This window comes from Bactrocera dorsalis, chromosome 1 (assembly GCF_023373825.1).
Source record: "Bactrocera dorsalis isolate Fly_Bdor chromosome 1, ASM2337382v1, whole genome shotgun sequence".
NCBI classification, from domain to species: Eukaryota; Metazoa; Arthropoda; class Insecta; order Diptera; family Tephritidae; genus Bactrocera; species Bactrocera dorsalis.
Genome location: NC_064303.1, coordinates 90,107,502 through 90,132,840, shown reverse-complemented (window position 1 = coordinate 90,132,840; position 25,339 = coordinate 90,107,502). Strand labels below are relative to the sequence as shown.

Below are 25,339 nucleotides of genomic sequence, written 5' to 3'. Positions count from 1 at the left end.
TGTGGGTCTGTCAAAATCGGGGATCACCGGAAATTCCATCGAAACTGAACGTGAGTTCAACAAAAATCATTCCAAAACATCGATGTATCGCATTTCGACCAAAAATTTGGGCTTAGGAAAGGTGTGCGCAGTGCGGTTTGTTCCGAACAAATTGACTGACGACCAAAAATTACTCAGAATCCAACATTCGAAAGACGATTATTTGACCAAAAATCACATTTTAACTATTAACCACTGCCCGTATTTACCTGATATGACACCATGCGACTTCTTCCTTTTCGGAAAAATGCATTTGAAAGGATATAGCGTTTTGCAGACTGGCGCCATTCAAAAGGCATACTGGCGGGCATAGGAGTATCGGCAAATGAGCTAAAACGCTCGTTCGATATGCTTTGGATCGTGCCAAAAACTTTATTGAAGCAGAAAGAGACTAGTTTGAATTGAGCGTGCTCCTGTGATCCTGGAACCAGGATCTGGAAATAGATTTTTGTGTCGACAAATCGGTATCATTTGGAGAAATGAAATAATTTTTTAATATTGCAAGACGTAAAGTGATGAGTATACTAGATTATGTTGCCCTGAAGCCAAAATAAAACTGTTACGATTAGTCCCTCCACCAGATCTTTTACATCACGTAGGAACAAATTTACCCAGAGTTGTATCGCAGCAATTAGCTGTTGTGACCAGACAAAAGTACACAATAAATACACATTACTTAGATAGATCATAATATATGTACTTAGTCAAATCTGATGAGTATCGTGGTTGATCGATGGTATTCATTGCGCCTTTGGCTTTAAATTCGGTCACAATATTGGTGAGGGTGCATTACTATAATCGTCTTAATACGCCTCAATACGACCAAATGGACCTCCTTACTGACTCTCCGCAACAAATTCATGATGTACCAAACCACGAATATCGAAAAAAAATGATCATCAACTTGATTTTTGTGCGGCTTTGGCTTGGTTGCGGCTTTATCGGGACGAGGTGAGCAAGAACGTGTTTCATATTCAAATCCAAACGGACTTGCGAGATATGTCGAGCTCTATTGCCACCTCTCTAACACTTGCCTGACGATTTTCAATCACCACATCCTTCACTTTTTATTATTTTCATCAGTTGACGAGGACGAAGGTTGTTCAGAACGAGGCAAGTCTTCAATGATCCGTCTTTGAAGGCTTGGTACCACTCGTAGGCTTGCGTTTTTGATAAAACTAAATCACTTTAAGCCTTTTCTAACATTTGCACCGATTTTGCATTTATTTTTATGCATTGTAAAAATCGCAACGCACTACAGATATGTACAAAAACCATCGCGTTTCGCTATTTTTTCGCCAGATTCCTTCAAAAAAAAAAGCTTTCATAGCGCGATAGTGAATGACATTAAAAATGTTCTCTCCAAATTGAAACGAGATATCTTTAAAACTCTTCCCTTGAGAGTGGAAACCGTTTCGAAAAACACTATTCTGAGAAAAATGCGTTTAAAGATTGGAGTTGGAGAAACATTGTTGCGACCGTAATAATAGGAATTTCGATTTCAAAATTTGAGAGAATATTTATTATAATGTATACTATCCGATAATAGAAAAATCGATTTCTCGAAAGTTTCACACTAAGTCAATCCCTTAAGCAGCTACTGTAAACAAACTGGTTGATGGATGTCCGGATGTTCATACAAATGTAAATTATATTATGAAATTATTGTTTCTTCTGGAATTAAAATAATCCAAGATTACTCTCATTCATTATATTGTTTTTAGAAATAATAGAAACAGTCTGTTTTTCTAAAATTTATTAATTATTGCTAAATAGTATATGCAAAGTTTTATAAAACATTATGCTAAATTAAATTAGTTTCAACAGCTTTAACGTCAGTAATGTTTAGTAAAACTAAATGGAACCTAAGGTTTTCAATAGCAAACCACCATCTCAGTGATAATACTTTGGTCTTATAGCCATATGTACATATTTGAGAGAGTAGTAATCTCCATGCCAGGAATCCCACTCCATGCCTTCGCCTTTCTGATTTTTTGGATATGTTCCTCCTAAATATAAACCGTTCAGATTGCTGTAAGTAAAATATAATAGGTAAATAGTTTAATGTCAAACATAATTTTATTTGAAAACTTCATATGAAAAAAATTCATTCATAGCTATGAAAAAGACGTGTATTACCAGAGATGACAATTCTTATACCACCAAGCGCCCTTATATAGTACTGCACAGTTACCACTATATTGGTCGTTATCACTATCTTTAGTGGTGAATTTTTGCCCGAGATGAAAAGATAACGAATCACCGGCTGTACCTGAATATTGTCCAAGCGAAATTAACTCATACTTATCTTGAGCACTGCCTATAACGAAATTATCGTACTTGGCAACACGTTTCTCGTTTTCAAAATCCTCCAATTGAAACCAAAGCTCATGAGAACGCGAATTCGTCAGGGCATGTATTTTATCCAAGCCGAGAAAGAAATTGGCATTCAAGTAGCCAAAACCGCGTTCATACTCAACCCACTCGCGATAGAAGTCGGTGTCGTTGCTTTGACGACGTTGAATTACAGCCCATGGTTCACCGCCATTGGGATCACGTAGACAGTAAACATAGAAAGGGTGTTGAAGAAATTCTGGCAGATAAAGTTCATAAACGCCACTCTCTGCATATTTCCCGTTTTCTTGACGCATCGCTTCTTTACACGATGCTGGTTTCTTGGTTGCAGGTGGCACAGATTCCTGATTTTTCTTTATTTCATGTATAATTTCTTTCATTGTCTTTAATTCGCTTTGCATACTAAGGAATAAAAAAATATTGTTAAGGGGTTTTTAATACTCTATAATACAAAAATATATTACTGCAGAATATACCTCTCTAATTTGAGGCTCAAACGCTCCACCTTGTTGACCGCGGTCTTCAATAAATCATCGTCACAAAGATAGGTGAGAAATGGCTGAATGAATTGCACAAGAATATAAAAATTAAAATTAATATATTTTATTAAATTTAAAAATGAAAATGAAAATACCGCTACATTGGCGCTGCTTTGAATAGGTGCCGAACAATTCCCCGAATACAAAAGATGCCCACACAGATTGAACAAGAAGATCAAACGATGCGCCATTCTCCACAATTTCAATCAAACTGAACTGAAACTGTGTCTTAAATATTCGTTTTCGAGTGAGGAATTGTCTGGTTTTTATCAATTAATTACTCGGCTGAGGCAGTGATTTTGTTATCAAATTTGTGTATATATACATACATGTGTATTTATTCGTCGAAGATTCTTATAAAAATAATATACTCAATATTATAAGAATAGATTACTACAGTTTGTAATTCGCTAATTATACCCTGAACAGGGTATGTTAAGTTTGTCACGAAGTTTGTAACACCCAGAAGGAAGGGTCGGAGACCCTATAAAGTATATATATAAATGATCAGTATGTCGAGCTGAGTCGATTTAGCCATGTCCGTCTGTCTGTCCGTTTGTCTGTCTGTCTGTCCGTCTGTCCGTCTGTCTGTCCGTCTGTCTGTATATATACGAACTAGTCCCTCACTTTTTAAGATATCGTTTTGAAATTTTGCAAACGGCATTTTCTCTTCAAGAAGCTGCTCATTTGTCGGAACTGCCGATATCGGATCACTATAACATATAGCTGTCATACAAACTGAACGATCGAAATCAAGTTCTTGTATGGAAAACTTTCACATTTGACAAGATGTAATCACGAAATTTGGTATAGATTATTTTCTAAGGCAACAGTCTAATCTCCGAACAAATTGTTCGGAACGAATTACTATAGCATATAGCTTCCATGCAAAGTGAACACATAGTTATTAACAGAAATGAACCTGTGAAGGGTATTTAGCTTCGGTGCAACCGAAGATAACGTTGTTTTTTTTTTTTTAAGTTCAACCTTATTATTTATGGTCACAAAGATAAGCATTTGAAATGAATTGCACAAGTATATAAAATTTAAAATGAATTTATTTTATTAAATTTAAAAGGAAGACAAATACCGCTACATTGGCGCTACTTTGAATACGTTCCGAACAATTCCCAGAATACAAAAGATGCCCACACAGATTAGACAACAATACAGGGTAAGTAATAGGACTGAGATGATTAAATAAAATTTATTGAACCAGATCGTTACAATACTTTAAAAACTATCCAAATGGGCTCCTTCTGCGTCGATGTAGCGCTGCCGATGGAAATCAGTCCTATTACTTTCCGATCAAACCCTGTATTTACCAGAAATGTTGCTCTTTAGCGAAGTTTCGAAGTTGTTTATTGCTTTACAGGGAGTTCAGGGAGTTGATTCGTAAAACGTTTTTTGTATTCCTGCAATATAAACAAACTGCCAGGGACTCTGGCATTTCATTGTTTTCGAAAGTAACATCTCTTAGATTTGTCGTTCGTTTTTAAGCCTGTTTTTTATTATTTAATTTTTCATTACAAGATGTCCCTAGAAATGTGGTTGGTGCCACGCTCATCCCAATTCTTTGACCGGTTTACATAGAGAACGGTTAGAAAAACCTTATCATTGGATTTAATGTTTTTGAAGGTCTTCCATATCGAGTGATTTTTTAAGCATGGAATGGAATCTATTTTGCATTTATTGCAGACAAGTCCTCATAAGATTTTAATAGCTTTGAAAACGAAACTATGTATTTTAGTTGAAATATAAAATATCAATGATGAATTTGTGATTTTAAATAAACCAATTCTGATCACCAAAACGCAAAGGGACACTACCGGGAAATACCTTATTGAAACCACATATTGGCCACTTAACATCATCCATTATTTAGTCCATGAGGAGTAGTCATCTTTTAGTATGCCTGCGCTGGACGCGTATTTTTAACAGACTCTGAGGCCTCACTATCGATAACTCTTACATCATACCCTGAGTACCACATAGATATTTAAAGCGTAGTTTTGACAATTCAGGACAAGTGCACAAGAAATACTCCATTTTTTCTCTGGTACCTAGCTCTTGCTCCAACAAGAATTGAATGTACTTCCCCTCGACAGTTTTGCACATGACTTTGCAACCAGGTAGCTTATTCTGTCGGGTCTTAATCTATCCCAAACGTCTTATAGACACTGCATGGGTTTTTCAATGTTGATCACGTTTTTGGGTGTTAGCCGTCTACCATTCTTGGCCATCTCGTCTACTATTTCATTGCCCCCGATGCCCTTGTGGCCTGGCACCCAGTAGAAGTGAAGTTAGTGAAAGTACTTGTTTCTGGCAACACTTTCCACTGCTGCCCTGCAACCCAAAATACTTCTGGACGATATGCAATACAAGGTTACTGCCTTGATTGCTGCTTGGCGTCTACCTACATAGATACATATTGGCTCTCGAATTGATTGCAGGTACATTAAAGGCCAGCTTCCCAGCTATCGCAATAGCTCAGCTGGAAGTATACTGCAGTGGTCCGGTAAGATAAAAGACCGCCTTGGCTCTAATTTATCTACCTAACACTTTGTTATACTTTTAAGGTCAAATAATACGAGTTTCGGTTTTACATTCACAAAGCTGCTCTTTTAGTGCTACTTAATCACTTTCCAGTCATATTTAAACCCAATAACTAAATTACCACAGATTATAATCGTCTTTACAAATTTCACATATTTGTCTTTCACTTTTTATATTTGCAAGAAATTTCACAGCGATTTGGCGACAATGTTTATTATATACTTATTAACTATATACATTTCGTGGTGTCTGAAAAACTTTATTGAAAAGAAGCCACATTTCCATGAGGTATTCGATATTAACCGAAATTAATAACCGATGTTTTCTTTTCTAAAACAGATACGATTCATACATTCACACATTCATACTTGATTTCATTCCTTTATCTCTCTATAAAAATTTAATAATTTTTTTTTTATTATTTGGAAATGGAATCAGGCATTCTGCATTTGTATTAAAATAATTTTATACTTTAATTTTCCAATTTTTGTCATTCCAACACTCAACTTATTTAAATTTATAATTACCACAGGTTGGGAGTTGATTTGCAATGAAACGCAACAATTCACTGCGCACAAAATATGCCCAAAAATTATGCACAAATATTGAAAACGAAGCGACATTTTCTATGACTGTATCTTGACTGAGAGTTAACGTATTTTGCGTATGGGAGGAAGGCAGCGCTTCAAATGTTATTCAGTCTCGGCTAAACTCGAGATAACAAATCACTTGCACATAAATATACGTACATATACAGGGTTTGTCCGGAAAGTAATAGAACTTCCGCCGCAACTGTACTTCGGAGCGTGCCCAATACCAAACCTCGAACCTCTGCCATAACTTCAGATATTGAAGAAATTTTACAAAATATTTAGGCAAAGTCAGCGACACTTGTATATAACGATGCTTAAATGTCGCCGCCTAATCGACACTGGTGTCGTTTCACTTAAGGGGGGAGTTAGGCATTTTTTTTTTATTTTTGCATGTTATATTAATGTACAATATCTTAAGATTATTCTGTGAAAATTTGAGAGCAATTAAAGCAAAATTGATGGAGATATATGTACACTTGTAAGTCTCCGATTTGATTGTGAACGTTTGTGAAACTTTAAACGTGTTTTTCCCACAACTCACGTTTTCAAAGTCGGTGCCCCTCATAACTTCAAAACTACTGCACCGATCCTTTTGAAATTTTAAACACTATTTCTATACATATTTTACGAGGTAACGCTGGAGAGCTTCGAAAAAAGTCTTCGAACGAATTCAAAAATTGGAATTTCAAAAAAACCCTTACAGCGTTACCTGGGGAAAACTATTATCTAACGAATGAACTTTCATTTTTTGATTTATACTCTCGCAACAAAGTTGCTAAAGAGAGTATTATAGTTTCGTTCACATAACGGTTGTTTGTAAGTCCTAAAACTAAAAGAGTCAGATATAGGGTTATATATACCAAAGTGATCAGGGTGACGAGTAGAGTTGAAATCCGGATGTCTGTCTGTCCGTCCGTCTGTCCGTCTGTCCGTCCGTCCGTCCGTGCAAGCTGTAACTTGAGTAAAAATTGAGACATCGTGATGAAACTTGGTCCAAAAGAAGGTTAAGTTCGAAGATGGGCAAAATCGGCCCACTGCCACGCCCACAAAATGGCGGAAATCGAAAACCTATAAAGTGTCATAACTAAGCCATAAATAAAGATATTAAAGTGAAATTTGGCACAAAAGATCGCATTAGGGAGGGGCATATTTGGACGTCATTTTTTTTGGAAAAGTGGGCGTGGCCCCGCCCCCTACTACGTTTTTTGTACATATCTCCGAAACTACTCTAGCTATGTCAACCAAACTATATAGAGTCGTTTCCTTCAGGCATTTTCATATACAATTCAAAAATGGAAGAAATCGGATAATAACCACGCCCACCTCCCACACAAAGGTTATGTTGAAAATCTCAAAAAGTGCGTTAACCGACTGACAAAAAGCGTCAGAAACACTAAATTTTACAAAAGAATTGGCCGAAAGAAGCTGCACCCAGGCTTTTTTTAAAAATTGAAAATGGGCGTGGCGTCGCCCACTTATGAACCAAAAATCATATCTCAAGAACTACTCTACCGATTTCAATGCAATTCGGTATATAATTTTTTCTTAACACCCTGATGACATGTACAAAATATGGGCGAAATCGGTTCACAACCACGCCTTCTTCCAATATAACGCTATTTTGAATTCCATCTGATCTCTGTATAATATATTCTCTGTATAATATATGCATTAGAAACCAATGATGATAGGGGAATAAAACTTAACACAAATACGGTATTTGAGCTAAGGTATCCCTTGCGGAAAAATTGTCGAGATCGGACTATAAGTTTTCAAGATCCCTGATATCGAACACGAAGAACTCAGTGCCTAACCTAACCTAACCTAATTTTTCACCAAAAATATCGGTATATCTCTCATAATTTAATTCTAATTAATTTTACAGCAAAATAAAAAAAATGTGTAAATGACGGATAATGAAATCTCGATTATCACTTTATCATGCGAGAGTATAAAATGTTCGGTGACACCCGAACTTAGCCCTTCCTTACTTGCTTTTTTAATAATTATTTTTTTTTTGTGAAGTCATAAAAATTTCAATTAATTATTACATGAATTTTTAACAAATGCTTATGATTTCAAATATAATTTTTGTATTTATGAATTGTATTAAATTTTAACATAAAGAGATAAACAGTATCCTATTGGAGGAAGTCAGGCAGATAAATTTGATAAACCTCACTTTCTGCATCTTTCCCATTTTCTTGACGCTTCGCTTCGGTGCTGGTTTCTTGGTTGGAGGTGGCTGTACAAGCCCAATAATAAATTCATGTCCAGTTAAGAAATTGATTTAATTTAATTTAAGTTTTACATTAATTTTATTTACAGGTTTAACACTCCTAAAGCTTTACTAATAATGCCTTAACATTATGCTAGCACCGGTTTTTATCCCTTCTTGTGCCTTTGTAAGCTTATACGTATATGCTTATGCAGGCGTAGGTAACCCAGCAAAACTTGCGTGACCGAAACTCCAACACATTTACACAATTTTTACATGTCACTAACACACCCTCACAATTCTGTCAAGTGAGTAAGAGATCAATCAATTGTGTCTTTTGCTTGTTTTATATTACACGCTCTTCACTCAACAGATGTTAAGAAAAATAAAACAAAAGAAGACAAACTGATTTTTTAGCTGTCATTGCTTATTGAAAACAATGGATGTTGAAGCGTACGGCATGATACCGTGAATTTGACGTTTGCTTGTTCGTTGCGACTAATTGAATTCAAAGAAAAACGATTTCTTTTATGAACGCGTCGCGATAAGAAGTTTTCATTTTGTGTAATTAAATAAATTTGTTTGTTAAAATATCTGTATATAATATTTGATTAAAGAGTTTTTAAGTGGTTACTACAAACGTGTGTGAGAAAAGGGTAAGTAGCAAACATAACAATTAAAATGAAAAAAAATACATTCAGTACTTATATGAGCCGAGAAAAAAAGGCCTTTAATCTTAGCGTTTCTCAGTTTATGAACTTTTCTGAAAAAGATATAAATTCTGAATTTGATCCTATTGTGGAGGGGTGCAGTTTAGAAAGCTCCCTTGATTTTTCGCTAAGCAGTGATAGTGATATTAGTGATAGTGATAGTGTAAATTTAAAAATGATGGAAAATAATATACTTAGCTTAGAATTAAAAGCATGGGCTTTAAGAAATAGGGTATCCCACAATACATTGAGCGATCTGTTGCAAACGCTGCGAAAAATAGGTTGCACGGATTTACCTTTAACGGCTAAAAGCCTCCTAGGTACTAGCCGAAAAAAGGTAAATATTCAAACGATTCCAAGTGGATCTTTTTTATATAGAGGAATCCAAAATTATTTTAAGAATAATTTATTTCCTCAACTGGAAAATACGAATACCATTTTGCTTGATGTGGGAATAGATGGCCTTAAATTATTCAAAAATTCAAATAAGGTATTGTGGCCTATTTTAGCGTCCATAGTTGATTTTCCAAACGTATTGCCGTTTACAATTGCGTGCTTTTCTGGAACAGAAAAACCTTGGAACGTCAATGATTTTTTGAAAGAATTTTGCGAAGAGGTAAATTATTTAAAAAAAAATGGCCTTCAAGTTAGTGTTTATCCTATAAAGAAAAAATTTGATATTCGTTTATTTTGCTGCGATGCTCCTGCTAGAGCTTTTGTTACAGGTGTGCAATCGCACACTGGAAAAAGTAGCTGTTCTAAATGTGATCAAATTGGTGATTACAAAGAACGGAGAGTTTGTTTTTCAAAACAAATAAAAAATTTAAGGACTGACCGGTCTTTTAAAAATAGAAATGACAGATCACATCACATCACTCCTTTTAAATTTAGAGAAAGCATTTTAGAGTCAGGAAATTTCAAAATGGTTTCCCAATTTCCTTTAGACCCGATGCACCTTGTAGATCTTGGTGTATGCAAAAAGATGATTAAAAAAAACAATATAAACGTAAGCAAAATTAACGAAAAAATAACATTTCTCTCCAATTTAGTTCCTTCAGAGTTCGGCCGAATATGTAGAAGTTTAGATGACATAAATATTTGGAAAGCGACAGAGTTTAGGCAGTTCTTATTGTATATAGGTATATTTGTTCTAAAAGATTGCGTTAGTGGTGACCATTACTACCATTTCCTCTTATTGCACGCAGGTATAAGGCTACTATCATGCAAGAAGTCATATAGCACTGAAGCCAACGTTGCCCAACAAATCTTGCAAGAATTCGTTGATTTGTTTGGAAATATATACGGAGACCATTTAGTTAGTTACAACATACATGGTTTACTCCATTTAACTGAATGTACTAAGCTATATGGGCCTCTAGATAACTTCTCCGCTTATAAGTTTGAAAATCACATGCAATTTTTAAAAAAACTTATAAATAAGCCCAACAAAATCCTGCAGCAATTACATTTAAGGCTTGAAGAAAGAAATAGTGCAGATTTTAGTTCCAATAAAATTTCTAAAATTAATTCATTTAATATAGATTATAAAAAAGAAAAAGACTCTTATTGTTTTAGTAAAAAATTAGGCCCCATAAAAGTAATAGGCATGACAGGCGAGTCTGGTAGTGCTATAGTATCGGCGCATTGTTTCTTGGGTCTTGAAAGCTACTTTCAAGAACCATTGGAATCGTCAACTGGTTTAGGTATTTTGTTGGCAAATAAATTAGATGCACAATTGTTTAAAATCGAAAAAGATGATATAGTTTATACATATTTTTGTATTCCACATGAAGGAAAGTTTCTTCTTATACCAATTTTACATCATCTATTCCATGAATTTTCAAATTAGTACTATTTAAAGTAATTGTGGTATTTTCCGAATGTATTTTATTTCATGATATGAATTATTTAAAAGAATTTTGATACTGCCAATTTTTTATTTTACGAACAGATGGATTCACCAGCGCTCTTTGATGCAATTGATTTTGAAGAATTCCCAACAACGTCTTCAACTCCTGTAAAAGGTATGTACATGTAAATTTGTCGTTTTAGTTTTCACTTTATCTGTACACATTTGTTAATGTAGAACAACTGACATTGAAGCGCAAAAAATTTGATATTTCTGGTTGCTACAACTCGGAGGCAAAACGAATTGAAAACAATTTGGCTGTGGATGGAAATGGTAATACAACACTTTTCTAAAATGTATTGTTCTCTATTATGTTTATAACTTTTTTCAGAAGTTTTTAATATGTTAAAAACTATTTCTGCACAATTAGAAGTATTGACGACAAGAGTATCCAATATTGAGAAAAAGATGGACAGCTATATGAAAGAAAATGTAAGTTTATATAGTTCTATAAGTATTCATCAATATAGAGAACGTATTGTTTTGTTATTGTATCCTCTAACTGCATACATACATATCTCTTTTCAGATAATTCATAAAAGCGAAGAAATGGCCCAACAAAAAACTGTGCGCGAATGTAAGGTTTTAATTAGAAAAATTCACCATTCAGTATGCCGACTGACTGGTGAAGAAATAGATAGTATGCAAACCGAAGTTGCCTCCACGCTACCAATAACAACGATAGCTGCAGCATTGGAAATGGACGAGAAACTGAAATGCGAGGAATTTGCTACTGCAACGGTTAGTAATGTATACATTTTTTTCAATAAATATTATTTAAACTTTTGCTAAATATTTTCAATTTACAGAAACAGTTTATTTTAAAAACAAAGGGAAATTCAGATAATGTACATGATGTGCTGAAACATATATACACTGACGAATTTTTGTTTTTGTGTAACTGGGACGGTAGAGGAGGGAAACAACCCCTATCGAAATTTCTACTGGCATCTAACATATTATATGGTAAATATATACATATTTAGTTAAGAGGATGTGTTTTAATTTGTCTCTTCATTATAATTTATTAGATTCTTTCGTTACTTGCGGACTGGCGAATTTCGAAAAACAAATTCGGAAGTCCATCGAGATGAGCCACCACAGGTACAAACAAAAGAAATACAGGAAGCGAAAAGCTGTGGAGGAAACGAACAAATCCAAATAGATAATAATTTTAAAAAAATGTTGTAGGATTTAAGAATGTAAAAACAAAAATGAATTTTAATAGTGTAACTATAATAGCTTTAATATGAATGTTTATTTTAAAAATCTGTATCTTACTATGTAATTAAATTTTTCTTAAAAATATTTATAAAAATGAATTTTAATAGTGTAACTATAATAGCTTTAATATGAATGTTTATTTTAAAAATCTATATCTTACTATGTAATTAAATTTTTCTTAAAAATATTTATAAAAATGAATTTAAAGTAATCTAATGTAATTAGAAAAATATAATATTATAGATTATTTTTAGTTTCTTAAATTCAAAAAATTATAACATAAAAACTATTAATGAAATTAATAAAAACATTTTAATTAAAAAAAAATAATTTTCGGGTTTCGAACTCTAGACTGAGGGAATGGTAAGCGAGGGGCTTACCCACTAGGCTATTGCAGAATGCACCTTCACGCTTTCCTGAAAGAAGTTTTGTCGATTTATCCCACATTTAATGAAAGTGTGAGAAAGAAGGATATAGTTTTATTACAGCAGAAAATATGTGAGTGAGAAGGTGATAAAAGATCACATGTATACAAAAGTTTTGGGAGCTTTTTTGATTCGCCCTTAAGAACGTGATAGGAAAAAGTGACAATTAAACTGGCACGCGTTACCGGCATGTCACTAAGTAACGCTACCGTCACTGTTCTAGCTGGGATAAGTAATACGTATGTTTGTGTATGTATACGAGGTGTGTTCAAAAAGTATCGCGAATTTTGTGTTTCTTCAAAAATTATTTATTTATTCATGAATATCTATTTTGTCCCCTTCAAAGTAAGCAGGGGCGTTATCGTGGTGCAAAAACCAATTTTTGTTCTTCCAAAAATCCGGGCGTTTCTGGCGGATTGCTTCGCGCAAACTGCACATAACTTGCAGGTAATATTCCTTATTGACCGTTCTTCCCTGTGGCAAGAACTCATGATGCACCACGCCCCTGCAATCGAAGAAAACTGTCAGTTACGAATCGCGATACTTTTTGAACACACCTCGTATAGCACGACGGGGATGATGAGTAGGGTGGGTCGATTCCGGACTTTTTTCGATTCGGTATTTCTAATAGTGCGGAAAAGTTGCCTTAGTACTTCCTGATTCCAATGCAACTTTTTGTTTTGAGATCGGATTGCATCTTCAACCCGAACCTCGGCCTTGAAATTTCGGAAATTCGCCTAAAATCGTGAAATTGTCTACCTATCACCTGAAATACGCATCTCATGGCAAAATGTATAAAACAAAAGTTATTTGTCACGTCATTTGCTACCGAAATGGTATATGTGATCATGGCCGTAGGACGAACCGTTCCCGAGATACGAGCGAAAAGGCGGCGCGCCACAGCGCAAGGTGAAAATCGGCTTGCGGCCACACTTCTTGACGTTGATTTCGCCGAGTGCTATCACTCACATTCATTCACCTACGCCAAAGGACACGTTCGGATAGGTCTCCACATAAATATTTTTTCATCGAGTTCCTTCACTCTTGTCGGTGATTTCGCCGAGTTCTATCACTTACATTCATTTCCCTGCGCCATACGACACGTTCGGACTGGTCTCCACATAAATATTTTTTCATCGAGTTCCTTCACTCTTGTCGTTGATTTCGCCAGGTGCTATCACTTATATTCTCTCAACAAAACACAGAACTCAAAATGTCTTATCTAAATTTAAATTTAGACAGAAATGTCCTGTGTTTGGCATATATCCGTACAATCTCTCTGAGTCCCAGTTACCTACTTACCAGGATGTTCTTTTGTGTTATCAGTTTGAAAGATTTGGTATAGGGCGACTCCGAGGCGACAACTATGAACCTAGGAGTAAAGAGGTTACAGAAATAGTTGCAAAAAAGGTTGAAAATACTTTCAAAAAGCCATCTATTCCGATAGTTTCACACACCAGAGTTGTAAAAATGCTCACCACATACCATAAGAAATTTCTGACTCTTAAAAAAATGTTTTTAAGGAACCCAATAGGTTTGAGCTCTAAAAGAGACGACTTTGTCTCTTCTGCCGGAAAATTATTTGACATCGCTGCTTGTAAATGCATTTATTTTTCTTCTTGCACTCGTCCAAAGGAAAGAAAAGTTCCTATCAATGAACAACCATTTCTCTTGGACCAGAGAACCACAAGAATTGGTCGCATTCATACAGACGACAACAATGTAGGCGCGTCGCACATTGATTCTTCGAAAAACGATGGTGATGATGAATTTTCTCTTCCATCCTCTAAAACCAAACAAAACACACTAGTATTACAACACACTGCTTTAGCTGCCCAAAGATTTGGAGTAAGTGATAGAGCAGCGGCCTTGATTGTTTCATCGGCTTTTCTGGATGCCAAAAAAGCAGGTTTGATAACAGAGGATCAGGCTAGCTTTGTCACTGACAAATGCAAGATTAGTCGGGCAAAAAAAAGTGTTGGTGTTAAGCTCCAGAACACCGAAAGTATTGACTCCGTATATGGGCTGTATTTTGACGGCCGCAAAGACAAAACACTTACACAAGTCAGCGAAGGTGAAAAGTACTACCGCGACACTGTCAAAGAGGAACATATTTCTCTTATAGCGGAACCTGGTTGTCATTACTTTGGCCACGTCACTTCCCCTCCCGGTCAGCTGAGGATGAGACGCAAGCTATATGGCAACATTTACAAGACAATTCAGTTGATGTGGAACATCTAGAAGTTGTCGGTGCTGATGGCACCAACACGAACACAGGTTGGAAAGTTGGAATCATTCGGAAACTAGAAGAAAGAATAGGTAGGCCATTACAGTGGGTTGTTTGTCTTCTAAATTTCAACGAACTTCCATTCCGTGCTCTTTTCGAACACATATATGGTGTCTCAAAGAGTTCAAATACATTCTCTGGCGACATATGTAAACTGCTCCCTTATTGTGAGAAGTTGCCTGTTGTCAAATTTGAAAGTTTTCCATCCTGCCAATTACCTTCTGAGGTTATTAATCCGACCCAACTTAGCACAGACCAAGCTTATCTCTATAAAATATCAGAAGCTGTTATTTCCGGTCAATGTTCCTCAGATTTAGCGTCGATGCATCCAGGTAACATGTGCAAAACTCGCTGGATCACCTGTGCAAATAGAATTCTGAGATTATACATTTCTACTGACAAATCAACAAAGGAAATAAAGATTTTGGTCAAGTACATACTTACAGTTTACTCACCTTTGTGGTTCTCAATAAGATTCAACAGTTCAATCAAAGATGGCTCGCGCCATCTCTATGCTGCAATTCAAAGGTCGAGATACTTACCCGCTAAACTGCGCAAGGTTGTCGATTCATCCATTCAACAGAATGCTTTCTTTGCTCTTCCAGAAAACATTCTCCTTAGTATGATGACTAACGAACGAATAGAAGTCAGAAAGTTGGCCCTTGACCGTCTTCTGGCAGCCAGAGAAGCAGAGTCTGACACCATAAATGGAAGAATTAGATGTAATAAAGTGTCAAAGCTGAATTTCAAAGCTAATACTTATTAAGATATGATTAACTGGAAGACTATTACCTTGACTGTTCCACCAGTTCTTTGTTCAGTTTCTAACGAAGAACTCATAAAAGGGCTGTCGGGAGACACTGCAGAGGTATGGAAATTTAGTGAATTCCCCTCTCACACCGTGGCAGTCGAGAGAATCGTCAAACTGGTGACAGAGGCATCTTCTAAAGTTATTGGCCCCCAATCTCGTGATCTTTTTATACGCTCTACACTGAAATCTAGGCAACAAGTGCCAAAGTTTAGTACAAAATCTGATTTTATCAATAAATTTGACACAGAGTCAGACTAAAACAAGCCTGACATATGGTTGGTTGGTTGGGTTGGGCTTGGGAGGAACCCGAAGAGCAGCTACCTCCACGCGGTGGGTTCTGGGTGACCAATACAGGTTAGCTGAGAGCTGCAACAATTTTGACCTTGCGCTGTGGCGCGCCGCCTTTTCGCTTGTATCTCGGGAACGGTTCGTCCTACGGCCATGATCACATACCATTTCGGTAGCAAATGACGTGACAAATAACTTTTGTTTTATACATTTTGCCATGAGATGCGTATTTCAGGTGATAGGTAGACAATTTTAGGTGAATTTCCGAAATTTCAAGGCCGAGGTTCGGGTTGAAGATGCAATCCGATCTCAAAACAAAAAGTTGCATTGGAATCAGGAAGTACTAAGGCAACTTTTCCGCACTATTAGAAATACCGAATCGAAAAAATTCCGGAATCGACCCACCCTAATGATGAGTGACTTATAGAGTTTGGTTTTTGTTCGGCGAGGGAGGAGTTTACTTCTCGATTGCATACTCAGTCCGAAGTAGCACCTGCTGGCAAGAGTTATTCTGTGTTGGTTTTCGAGTCTGGCATTGTTGTTGGTGTTAATACTGGTTCCAAGATAGACGAAACTATCTACGACTTCTAAGTTATGACTTTCAACAATAATGTAGGAGCCAAGCTGTAATAAGTTGCTTCGAAATCTGCTAAAGGAAGATCTAAATAACACCAATTTGTGTTTCTTCTCGCACTTGTCATCATAGCTGAGAAGTAAATACAGAAGCAACAAAATACTCCTGAAATGTTTTTGCAATAGTTTGACTTAGTATTGTTTGAATATTATATAATAAAATCTATATACTCATATATTAAAATTTATTGGTGTTGATTAGTCTCGCTAAAGCTCGAAAACGGCTTTACCGATTGGCTACTTTTGGTCTTGAATTATATGTGAAGGTCCAGGGAAACATTTCTGAAAGCAACCACATTGGTATTTTGTTCATGATTCAAAATCATCCGAACGGACTCGCGAGAGATGTCGGGCTCTCTTGCCATCTCTCTAATACCTGAGACACACATATGGTATTTGTACCATTTATGGTATTGTTACTACATGTCTGTCTGAGGTATAACACTTGCCTGATGATTTTCAATCATCATATTCTTTAATTTTTTATTATTTTCAACAGTTGAAGAGGTCGAAGGTTGTCCAGAACGAGGCAAGTTTTCAACGATCCATCTTTGAAGGCTTAGTCCCACTCGTAGGGTTGTGGTTTTGATAAAACTAAACCACATTAAGTCTTTTTTAACATTTGCAATTTGTTTATTTATTGGGTGTATAATATTTAAATAAATTTTTGAAATGACACGTAAGAAAATGTTCTGTACGATGTCCACGATTGCGGCTGTGATTTTGCGCTCTCCAAATTGGAACCAGATATCTTTACAACTCTTCCTTTGAGAGAGGAAACCGTTTCGAAAAATGCCATTCTGAGAAAAACGCGTTGAAAGATTGGAGTTGCTCTATTCCCCACTCTGTTCCCTTTCTACAAAAAACGCTGTAGCGACCGTAATTATTCGAATTTCAACTTCAAAATTTGAGAGAATGTTTACTCTAATGTATACTACCCGATAATTATACAACAAAAATTCGCTGTCTCGAAAGTTTCACACTAAGACGATCCCTTAAGCAGCGGCTCTAAACAAACTGGTACTGACAGTCCTACCAACTTGGCAAAATACATTTTTTGGAAACATTATTTAACCGGAGAACTTAATTCAAATTTCCGGGTACTTTTTTGTCACAATGCTCATACAAATGTAAATTACATTATGAAACGATTGCTTTCTTCTGGAATTAAAATTATCCAAGATTAGTTTCATTCCCTATACTGTTTTTAGAAATAAAAGAAGCAGTCTGTTTTTCCAAAATTTATTAATTGTTGCTAAATAGAATATGCAAAGTTCTATAAAACATTATGCTAAGTTGAATTAGTTTCAACAGCTTTAACGTCAGTAATGTTAAACACTTATGGAGGCTAAGGTTTTCAATAGCAAACCACCAACTCAGTGATAATACTTTGGTCTTATAGCCATGTGTACATATTTGAGGGAGCAAGAATATCCACGCCAGGCTAGCCACACCACGCCTTTGGCATACTGATCCTTCGGAAACTCTCCTCCTAAATACAGACCGTTCAGATTGCTGTAAGTAAATATAATAGGTAAATAATTTAATGACATACTTAATTTTATTTGAAAACTCCATAAGATAGAAATTGATTCATAGCTATGAAAAAAACGTGCCTCATCCTCATGACATCTCTTATACCACCAAGCCCCCGTAAATTTCACTGCACAGTTACCACTAATTTTGTCATAATCACTATCTTTAGTGGTGAATTTTTCGCCGCAATGGGCAGAGAACGAGTCATCGGCCGTTCCTGAATATTGTCCAACCGCAATTAACTCATACTTATCTTGAACATTGCCTATAACGAAATTATCATACTTAGCAACACGCTTCTCATTTTCGAAATCCTCCAATTGAATCCAAAGCTCATGAGCTCACGAATGAGTCAATGCATGCATTTTATTCAAGCCGAGAAAGAAATTGACATTCAAGTCGCCGAAACCGTGTTCATACTCAACCCACTCGCGATAGAAGTCGGTGTCGTTGCTTTGACGACGTTGAATTATAGTCCATGGTTCACCGCCATCAGGATTACGTAGACAGTAAACATTGAAAGGGTGTTGAAGAAATTCAGGCAGATAAAGTTCATAAATGCCACTCTCTGCATATTTCCCGTTTTCTTGACGCATCGCTTCCATACCCGATGCTGGTTTCTTAGTTGGAGGCGGCGCTGCAACATAAATCATCGTCACAAAGATAGGTGAGAAACGGCTGAATGTATTGCACAAGAATATAAAAACTAAAGTCAATCTATTTTACTAAATTTAAAAAGGAAAATACCGCTACATTGGCACTACTTTGAATAGGTGCCGAACAATTCCCCGAATACAAAAGATGCCCACACAGAATGGACAAAAAGATCAAACGATGCGCCATTCTCCACAATTTCAGTCAAACTGAATTCGAAATTGATGACTGTGTCTTAAATATTCGTTTTCGAGTGAGGAATTGTCTTGTTATCAAATTTCTGTACATATACATAAGTACTTATTGGTCGAAGATTTTTATATAAAGAATATACTCAATATTATAAGAATAGATTACTACAGATTGTAATTCGCTAATTATACCCTGAACAGTGTATATTAAGTTTGTCTCGAAGTTTGTAGCACCCAGAAGGAATGGTCGGAGACCCTATAAAGTATATATATAATTGATCAGTATGTCGAGCTGAGTCGATTTAGCCATGTCCCTCTGTCTGTCCCTCTGTCTGTCCGTCTGTCTGTATATATACGAACTTCTTCTTCTTAATTGGCGTAGACACCGCTTACGCGATTATAGCCGAGTTGCCGCGCGCTGAATGTGTGTCGTGAAGGCTGAATTTACCGACCGTAGTGCCAAAGATACCTTCTTTGCCCACCCTGGCGTTGATGTCGCCAAGCACGATTTTGACATCGTGGCGGGGGCATCTCTCATAAGTGCGCTCCAAGCGCTCGTAAAAGGCATCTTTGGTCACATTGTCCTTCTCTTCCGTCGGGGCGTGGGCGCAAATCAGCGATATGTTGAAGAACCTCGCTTTGATGCGGATTGTGGCTAGACGTTCATTCACCGCAGTGAATGATAGTACTCGGCGACGGAGTCTCTCTCCCACCACGAATCCCACACCAAACTTGCGCTCCTTTATATGGCCACTGTAGTAAATGTCACAAGGACCTACTTGTCTCTGTCGTTGTCCCGTCCATCGCATTTCTTGGACGGCAGTGATGTCAGCCATAATTTTCACGAGGACATCAACCAGCTGAGCAGCGGCAATTAAGGGACCGGACATTCCAGGTGCATGCTCTCAATTCGTAGTCCTTATTTCGTTTGCCATGGTCGTCATCAAAAGGGGGGTCTCTCATCCGAGGCTTATAGTTGATTTTCATTGGGGGTGTTTTTTTACGTGGCGGGTCCCAAGCCCAGCGCACAACCCTATGCAGGGGATATTTCGCCTTCTCACGTTAGCTCGCCTTCAAACGGATGTTCTTAGGCTACCCAGAGGATACTTGGTCAAAGACCGGAAGTCGTGAGCTGCTTGAGTCATATGTAAAAGAATCGTTTCTGGCCACTCCCAAGTGAATGGCGATCAGAGAACTTTCCTCACTTGCGTGAACTTCTACACATGACTCCACCCTCCCGAACTAGTCCCTCACTTTTTAAGATATTTGGTATAGATTATTTTCTAAGGCAACAATGTAATCTCCGAAGAAATTGTTCAGAACGAATTACTATAGCATATAGCTTCCATTCAAACTGAACACATAGTTACCAACAGAAATGCACATGTGAAGGGTATTTAGCTTCGGTGCAACCGAAGATAACGTTTTTTTTTTGTTTTGATTTCAAAAGCTCAACCTTATTATTTATGGTCACAAAGACAAGCATTTGAAATGAATTCCACAAGTATATAAAATTTAAAATTAATTTATTTTATTAAATTTAAAAGGAAGACAAATACCGCTACATTGGCGCTACTTTGAGTAGGTGCCGAACAATTCCCAGAATACAAAAGATGCCTACACAGATTAGACAACAATACAGGGTAAGTAATAGGACTGAGATGATTAAATAAAATTTATTGAACCAGATCGTTACAATACACTATAGGTCAAATGAATGGTTTTTGAGGCAAAAAATCTATTTTTAAAGTGTTCTATTAAAAAAAAAAAAGGATAATGGCATTTTGTAATAAACATTTTGAAATACTCAAAAATACAAAAATTGGAGTCAGGTGGCAACCCATGTCTTAAAGCCAAGCTATCAAAATTGTAGTTTTTTTTGGTTTGTTTTGTTTTCTGACATTCACCTTTATAGTGCCTAACATTTAATCCATTGTTTAACAAAATATTATAATTGTATACAATTTTTATAAAATGGAAAATATTAATTCAGGTATTTAAAGAAAATATTATCAATAAGTTTCATAAAATGTTGTTGTTGTAAATTTTTTGTTGCATCAAAGTGTATCGTATTTACTGTAGAGTTTTGGTTATTGACCTCGTGTTTCTTGGAGTAGTACTTTGTTTATTGGGACGTATTTGTTGAACAATATATATGTGGAGAAAGGTAATGATGTGTACTTTCATGTGGTTGTAATTTCAACTGCAGCCAACTGCAGCCCAACTGCTCTAAATTATTTATATTTTCCTTTTAAGATTGCGTAAAAATAAAAAATACGGATATGTTAAATTTTGGTTAGATAATAACCGAAATGCTACGATTGTTGTCAACTGGATTTTCTAGAAATTTAATAGAAGTGTGGATGACGAATGTATGGCATCAAAGAAAATTAACAATTTTTGTGCAAATGCTACCCAAAAGTGGAACAAGAACCAAAAATGTGCGAAGAGATTTGAGAACAACGAAAGTTTATGGCTATCAAATGTGACTGAATTTAAAATTTCTGAGAGTGATGTCGCAAACAAACGAGGTCGCCCTCATGTTGGATACAGCGAGGGTAGTGCGAGGCAAAAACGAAAACTTGCTTCCGAAGTATCGTCCGTACGGGGTCACGATACCAAATTATTTGTCCATTATTATTTCTTTATTAACTAATTTATTTATTAATTATTTGCTTCAATAACAAACGTTTGTTTCGAGTTTTTAAAACACTTACAAGTCATACTAATTGCAATTTCTTGTAATTTTGAGTTAAGTGTCGAAAACTTGAAGAGTTTTTGTTATAGAACTGCCGAAATATATTTTCAATATTACGAATGGTACCCAATGTCAGCTACGTTGCATAAAATTTTAGCACATTCTCCACAAATAGTACAAGCCTCAATCGTGCCTCTTGGATGCGCTGGAGAAAGTGCTTCTGAGCCGAGAAACAAATTTTATAAAAAGGATCGCATTGAGCATGCACGAAAAGACTCGAGAGAACACAATATATCTGATGTTTTTAACAGAGCCATGGATTCTTCTGACCCATTCTTATCCAGTATTTGTCTAAAGAACCGTCATTCAGCAAAAAAAAATTTGCAACTTCCAAGAGAAGTTATTTCTCTTTTAAAGATTCCAGATGTTCCTGAATATCAATTGCCGACTACGTCAAATGTTATCGCAAATGAAATTTTTTTCTGATTTCGAATGGGAGGCAGAGGATCTGTCTCTTTTTAATATAGAGTTAGAAGTTGATGAAACAGCGGACAATTTTGAAGTAAGAGTTATTTATAATATACCAACTTTTATAAAATTTAATGTTCTCTTTTTAGTGGAATTAAATCTTGATGGCATTGGAAGCACAAATTAATTTGTAAGCCGATCACTAGCAAAAGAAGACTTATTTAATTTCACGGTTTTATGTTAATAATTTTATTAGTAAATAAATGTTATTTCTAGCAGAATGCTCCATTATCCAAGGACCGTGTTTTCTATTAACTCTCCCATTGCTAAGCTTACTTTTCCGGTCAATGCAAGTGGGCATTATAATAATTTTAACGTGGTAAACAATATAGTTACTAGAAGTGAGCGTGGTTAGGGCGGATCGACTTGAGATTTTTATCGAAGAGTAAGATGCCCATCGTAGTCACCTGTACTAAATTTTGAAGCTCTAGCTGCTTCCTGTGATTTCTTGCCTCAAAAACCATTCATTTGACCCATAGTGCAATACTTTAAAAACTATCCAAATGGACTCCTTCTGCGTCGATGTAGCGCTGCCGAAGGAAATCAGTCCTATTACTTTCCGCACAAACCCTGTATCTACCAGAAATGTTGCTCTTTAGCGAAGTTTCGTAGTTGTTCATTGCTTTACGGGAGTTCAAGGAGTTGATTCGTAAAACGTTTTTTGTATTCCTGCAATATAAACAAACTGGCAGGGACTCTGGCATTTCACTGTTTTCGAAAGTAACATCTCTTAGTTTTGTCGTTCGTTTTTTATTTTATTTTTCATTACCCAGGAAAAGGGAAAGCACTATTGGTTCTTAAATCATTAAATTTTTCGAAAAACAACGCCATGTTAACGTCTGTGAAAGAATGCTTTCCGACTACCAGGTTGTCGTGAAACATATTGTTAATGGCGATGAGTCTTGTATCTATGCATACGACCCAGAAACATACAAGTATAACTCAGCCGGTCGAATATCAAAATCGTTTCACTTACCTACTAATGTATTAAAATAGCTTTAATAATATTTTTTGAAAGAATCATTCTCAGACATTTACTAGCGCATCATACGTATTCAGTTATGGTTATCTTGGCAGGGCATTCCATGTAATGAGGCACGCTAGAGGGAAATCAGGTGGATACACACTTACTTGTATGCCACGGTTGACATATGCCGCAATGTAATAAGTATACATACATATTACATATATCATGTAATCATATAATGAGCTTTCTGTTGCCTCTAATTGTTAATCAGTGTCGTCTAACAAAACGTGTTATATTTTATTACAATTTTTTTTCTGTCGAGAGCGTGCACTTCTGATTTAATTATGTGCAATACAATAATGTCAAATTATTAAAAATTAGTAGTTAATTAAATTTTAACCATCATTTTAAGCAATACAGTATGTTTCAATTAGCAAAATTTTGCAGAATACACGTATTCACTTGTACATACAATATATATATAACGACTAATTATGGAGAATATGTCAATAATAGCAACACTGCTGAATAGTGAACGAGTTGCGAATTAGTTTCTAACTAGTATGAAACTCACATACAACTAGTTAGTCTGAATGGTATCTTTACTTTATGGAGTTTTACGAATTTTAGCTAACAGTTTTTGATAAAAAATATACGAGTTTCAAGATTCATCAAAAAGATCTGGTTCAAAGCGAAATAAAAAGGAACAGAGAAATATATTAAAGCTTCAAGTTATTTATATAGAAAAATTCTCTGTAGAAAATTTGAAATTGTTTCTTGAGAATACAATTATGTTAAACAGCGGAATTGAAATAATAATATAAAGTAGTTTTGAACTATATCACAGTCCTTAAATTTACTGACTAGTTCGATTTCAGTGAGGAATTTTTCTGTCGACTATGTTAGCATTTCACTGCCGGGTAATAGCAAGAACAATAGTTTCGCTGTGTAAATTGAATAAAATGTTCATGTTGAATTTGAGAAAAAAATATTTTTTTTCCTTTCTGGTGGACAAACATACATATAAATTCGCACATACGTAAATTTATATTTTAGTGTATCAGCTTCCACTGTTGAATATTTAATGTGCAAACTTAAAAATTTGACATAAAATAGACTCTGCCACTAAGTTGTAAAGGGTGATTTTTTAAGAGCTTGATAACTTTTTTTAAAAAAAAAACGCATAAAATTTGCAAAATCTCATCGGTTCTTTATTTGAAACGTTAGATTGGTTCATGACATTTACTTTTTGAAGATAATTTCATTTAAATGTTGACCGCGGCTGCGTCTTAGGTGGTCCATTCGGAAAGTCCAATTTTGGGCAACTTTTTCGAGCATTTCGGCCGGAATAGCCCGAATTTCTTCGGAAATGTTGTCTTCCAAAGCTGGAATAGTTGCTGGCTTATTTCTGTAGACTTTAGACTTGACGTAGCCCCCACAAAAAATAGTCTAAAGGCGTTAAATCGCATGATCTTGGTGGCCAACTTACGGGTCCATTTCTTGAGATGAATTGTTGTCCGAAGTTTTCCCTCAAAATGGCCATAGAATCGCGAGCTGTGTGGCATGTAGCGCCATCTTGTTGAAACCACATGTCAACCAAGTTTAGTTCTTCCATTTTTGGCAACAAAAAGTTTGTTAGCATCGAACGATAGCGATCGCCATTCACCGTAACGTTGCGTCCAACAGCATCTTTGAAAAAATACGGTCCAATGATTCCACCAGCGTACAAACCACACCAAACAGTGCATTTTTCGGGATGCATGGGCAGTTCTTGAACGGCTTCTGGTTGCTCTTCACCCCAAATGCGGCAATTTTGCTTATTTACGTAGCCATTCAACCAGAAATGAGCCTCATCGCTGAACAAAATTTGTCGATAAACACATTTCGAACCGAACACTGATTTTGGTAATAAAATTCAATGATTTGCAAGCGTTGCTCGTTAGTAAGTCTATTCATGATGAAATGTCAAAGCATACTGAGCATCTTTCTCTTTGACACCATGTCTGAAATCCCACGTGATCTGTCAAATACTAATGCATGAAAATCCTAACCTCAAAAAAATCACCCGTTAGTAATAGATATACAAAACTGCTGGTTCATTAGCTAACCCCATTACGGATATTTTGGTGAATAAAATAAAAATAAATTGTCCGAATAATTATTTATTACTCAGCGATT

The 25,339-nt window shown here is 35.9% G+C and overlaps 3 protein-coding genes and 1 long non-coding RNA gene across 7 annotated transcripts in view; 1 reads left to right on the top strand and 3 right to left on the bottom strand.

The window, feature by feature from the left end:
• LOC125775773 (ryncolin-2-like) overlaps nt 1-4,045 on the bottom strand; it is a 127,033-nt gene extending 122,988 nt beyond the window's left edge. Inside the window, exon 1 of the mRNA XM_049446420.1 lies at nt 4,024-4,045. The gene's annotated coding sequence lies outside the window, so the exon portion shown is untranslated. The remainder of the gene's footprint in view (nt 1-4,023) is intronic.
• LOC125775769 (ryncolin-2-like) overlaps nt 1-20,549 on the bottom strand; it is a 151,186-nt gene extending 130,637 nt beyond the window's left edge. Inside the window, exon 1 of the mRNA XM_049446387.1 lies at nt 20,528-20,549. The gene's annotated coding sequence lies outside the window, so the exon portion shown is untranslated. The remainder of the gene's footprint in view (nt 1-20,527) is intronic.
• The window catches only part of LOC105233636 (ryncolin-2-like), a 237,845-nt gene continuing 214,286 nt past the window's right edge, over nt 1,781-25,339 (bottom strand). Inside the window, exons 1-4 of one of the 4 annotated variants that reach the window (XM_049446415.1) lie at nt 18,871-19,030; nt 2,871-2,953; nt 2,179-2,796; nt 1,781-2,071 (exon numbers count right to left, since the gene is read on the bottom strand). In XM_049446415.1, the coding sequence (XP_049302372.1) occupies nt 1,933-2,071; nt 2,179-2,796; nt 2,871-2,953; nt 18,871-18,966 (936 nt within the window). In that variant the 5' untranslated portion in view covers nt 18,967-19,030 and the 3' untranslated portion in view covers nt 1,781-1,932. Of the gene's footprint in view, nt 2,072-2,178; nt 2,797-2,870; nt 2,954-3,028; nt 3,180-6,016; nt 6,174-18,870; nt 19,031-25,339 lie in introns of those variants that run through there. The other 3 variants (XM_049446417.1, XM_049446416.1, XM_049446418.1) reach the window with 3 other exon arrangements.
• Nucleotides 11,261-11,770, top strand: LOC125775776 (uncharacterized). Its single transcript, XR_007421376.1, has 2 exons — nt 11,261-11,660; nt 11,729-11,770. It is a non-coding gene; the product is annotated as an uncharacterized LOC125775776 (long non-coding RNA).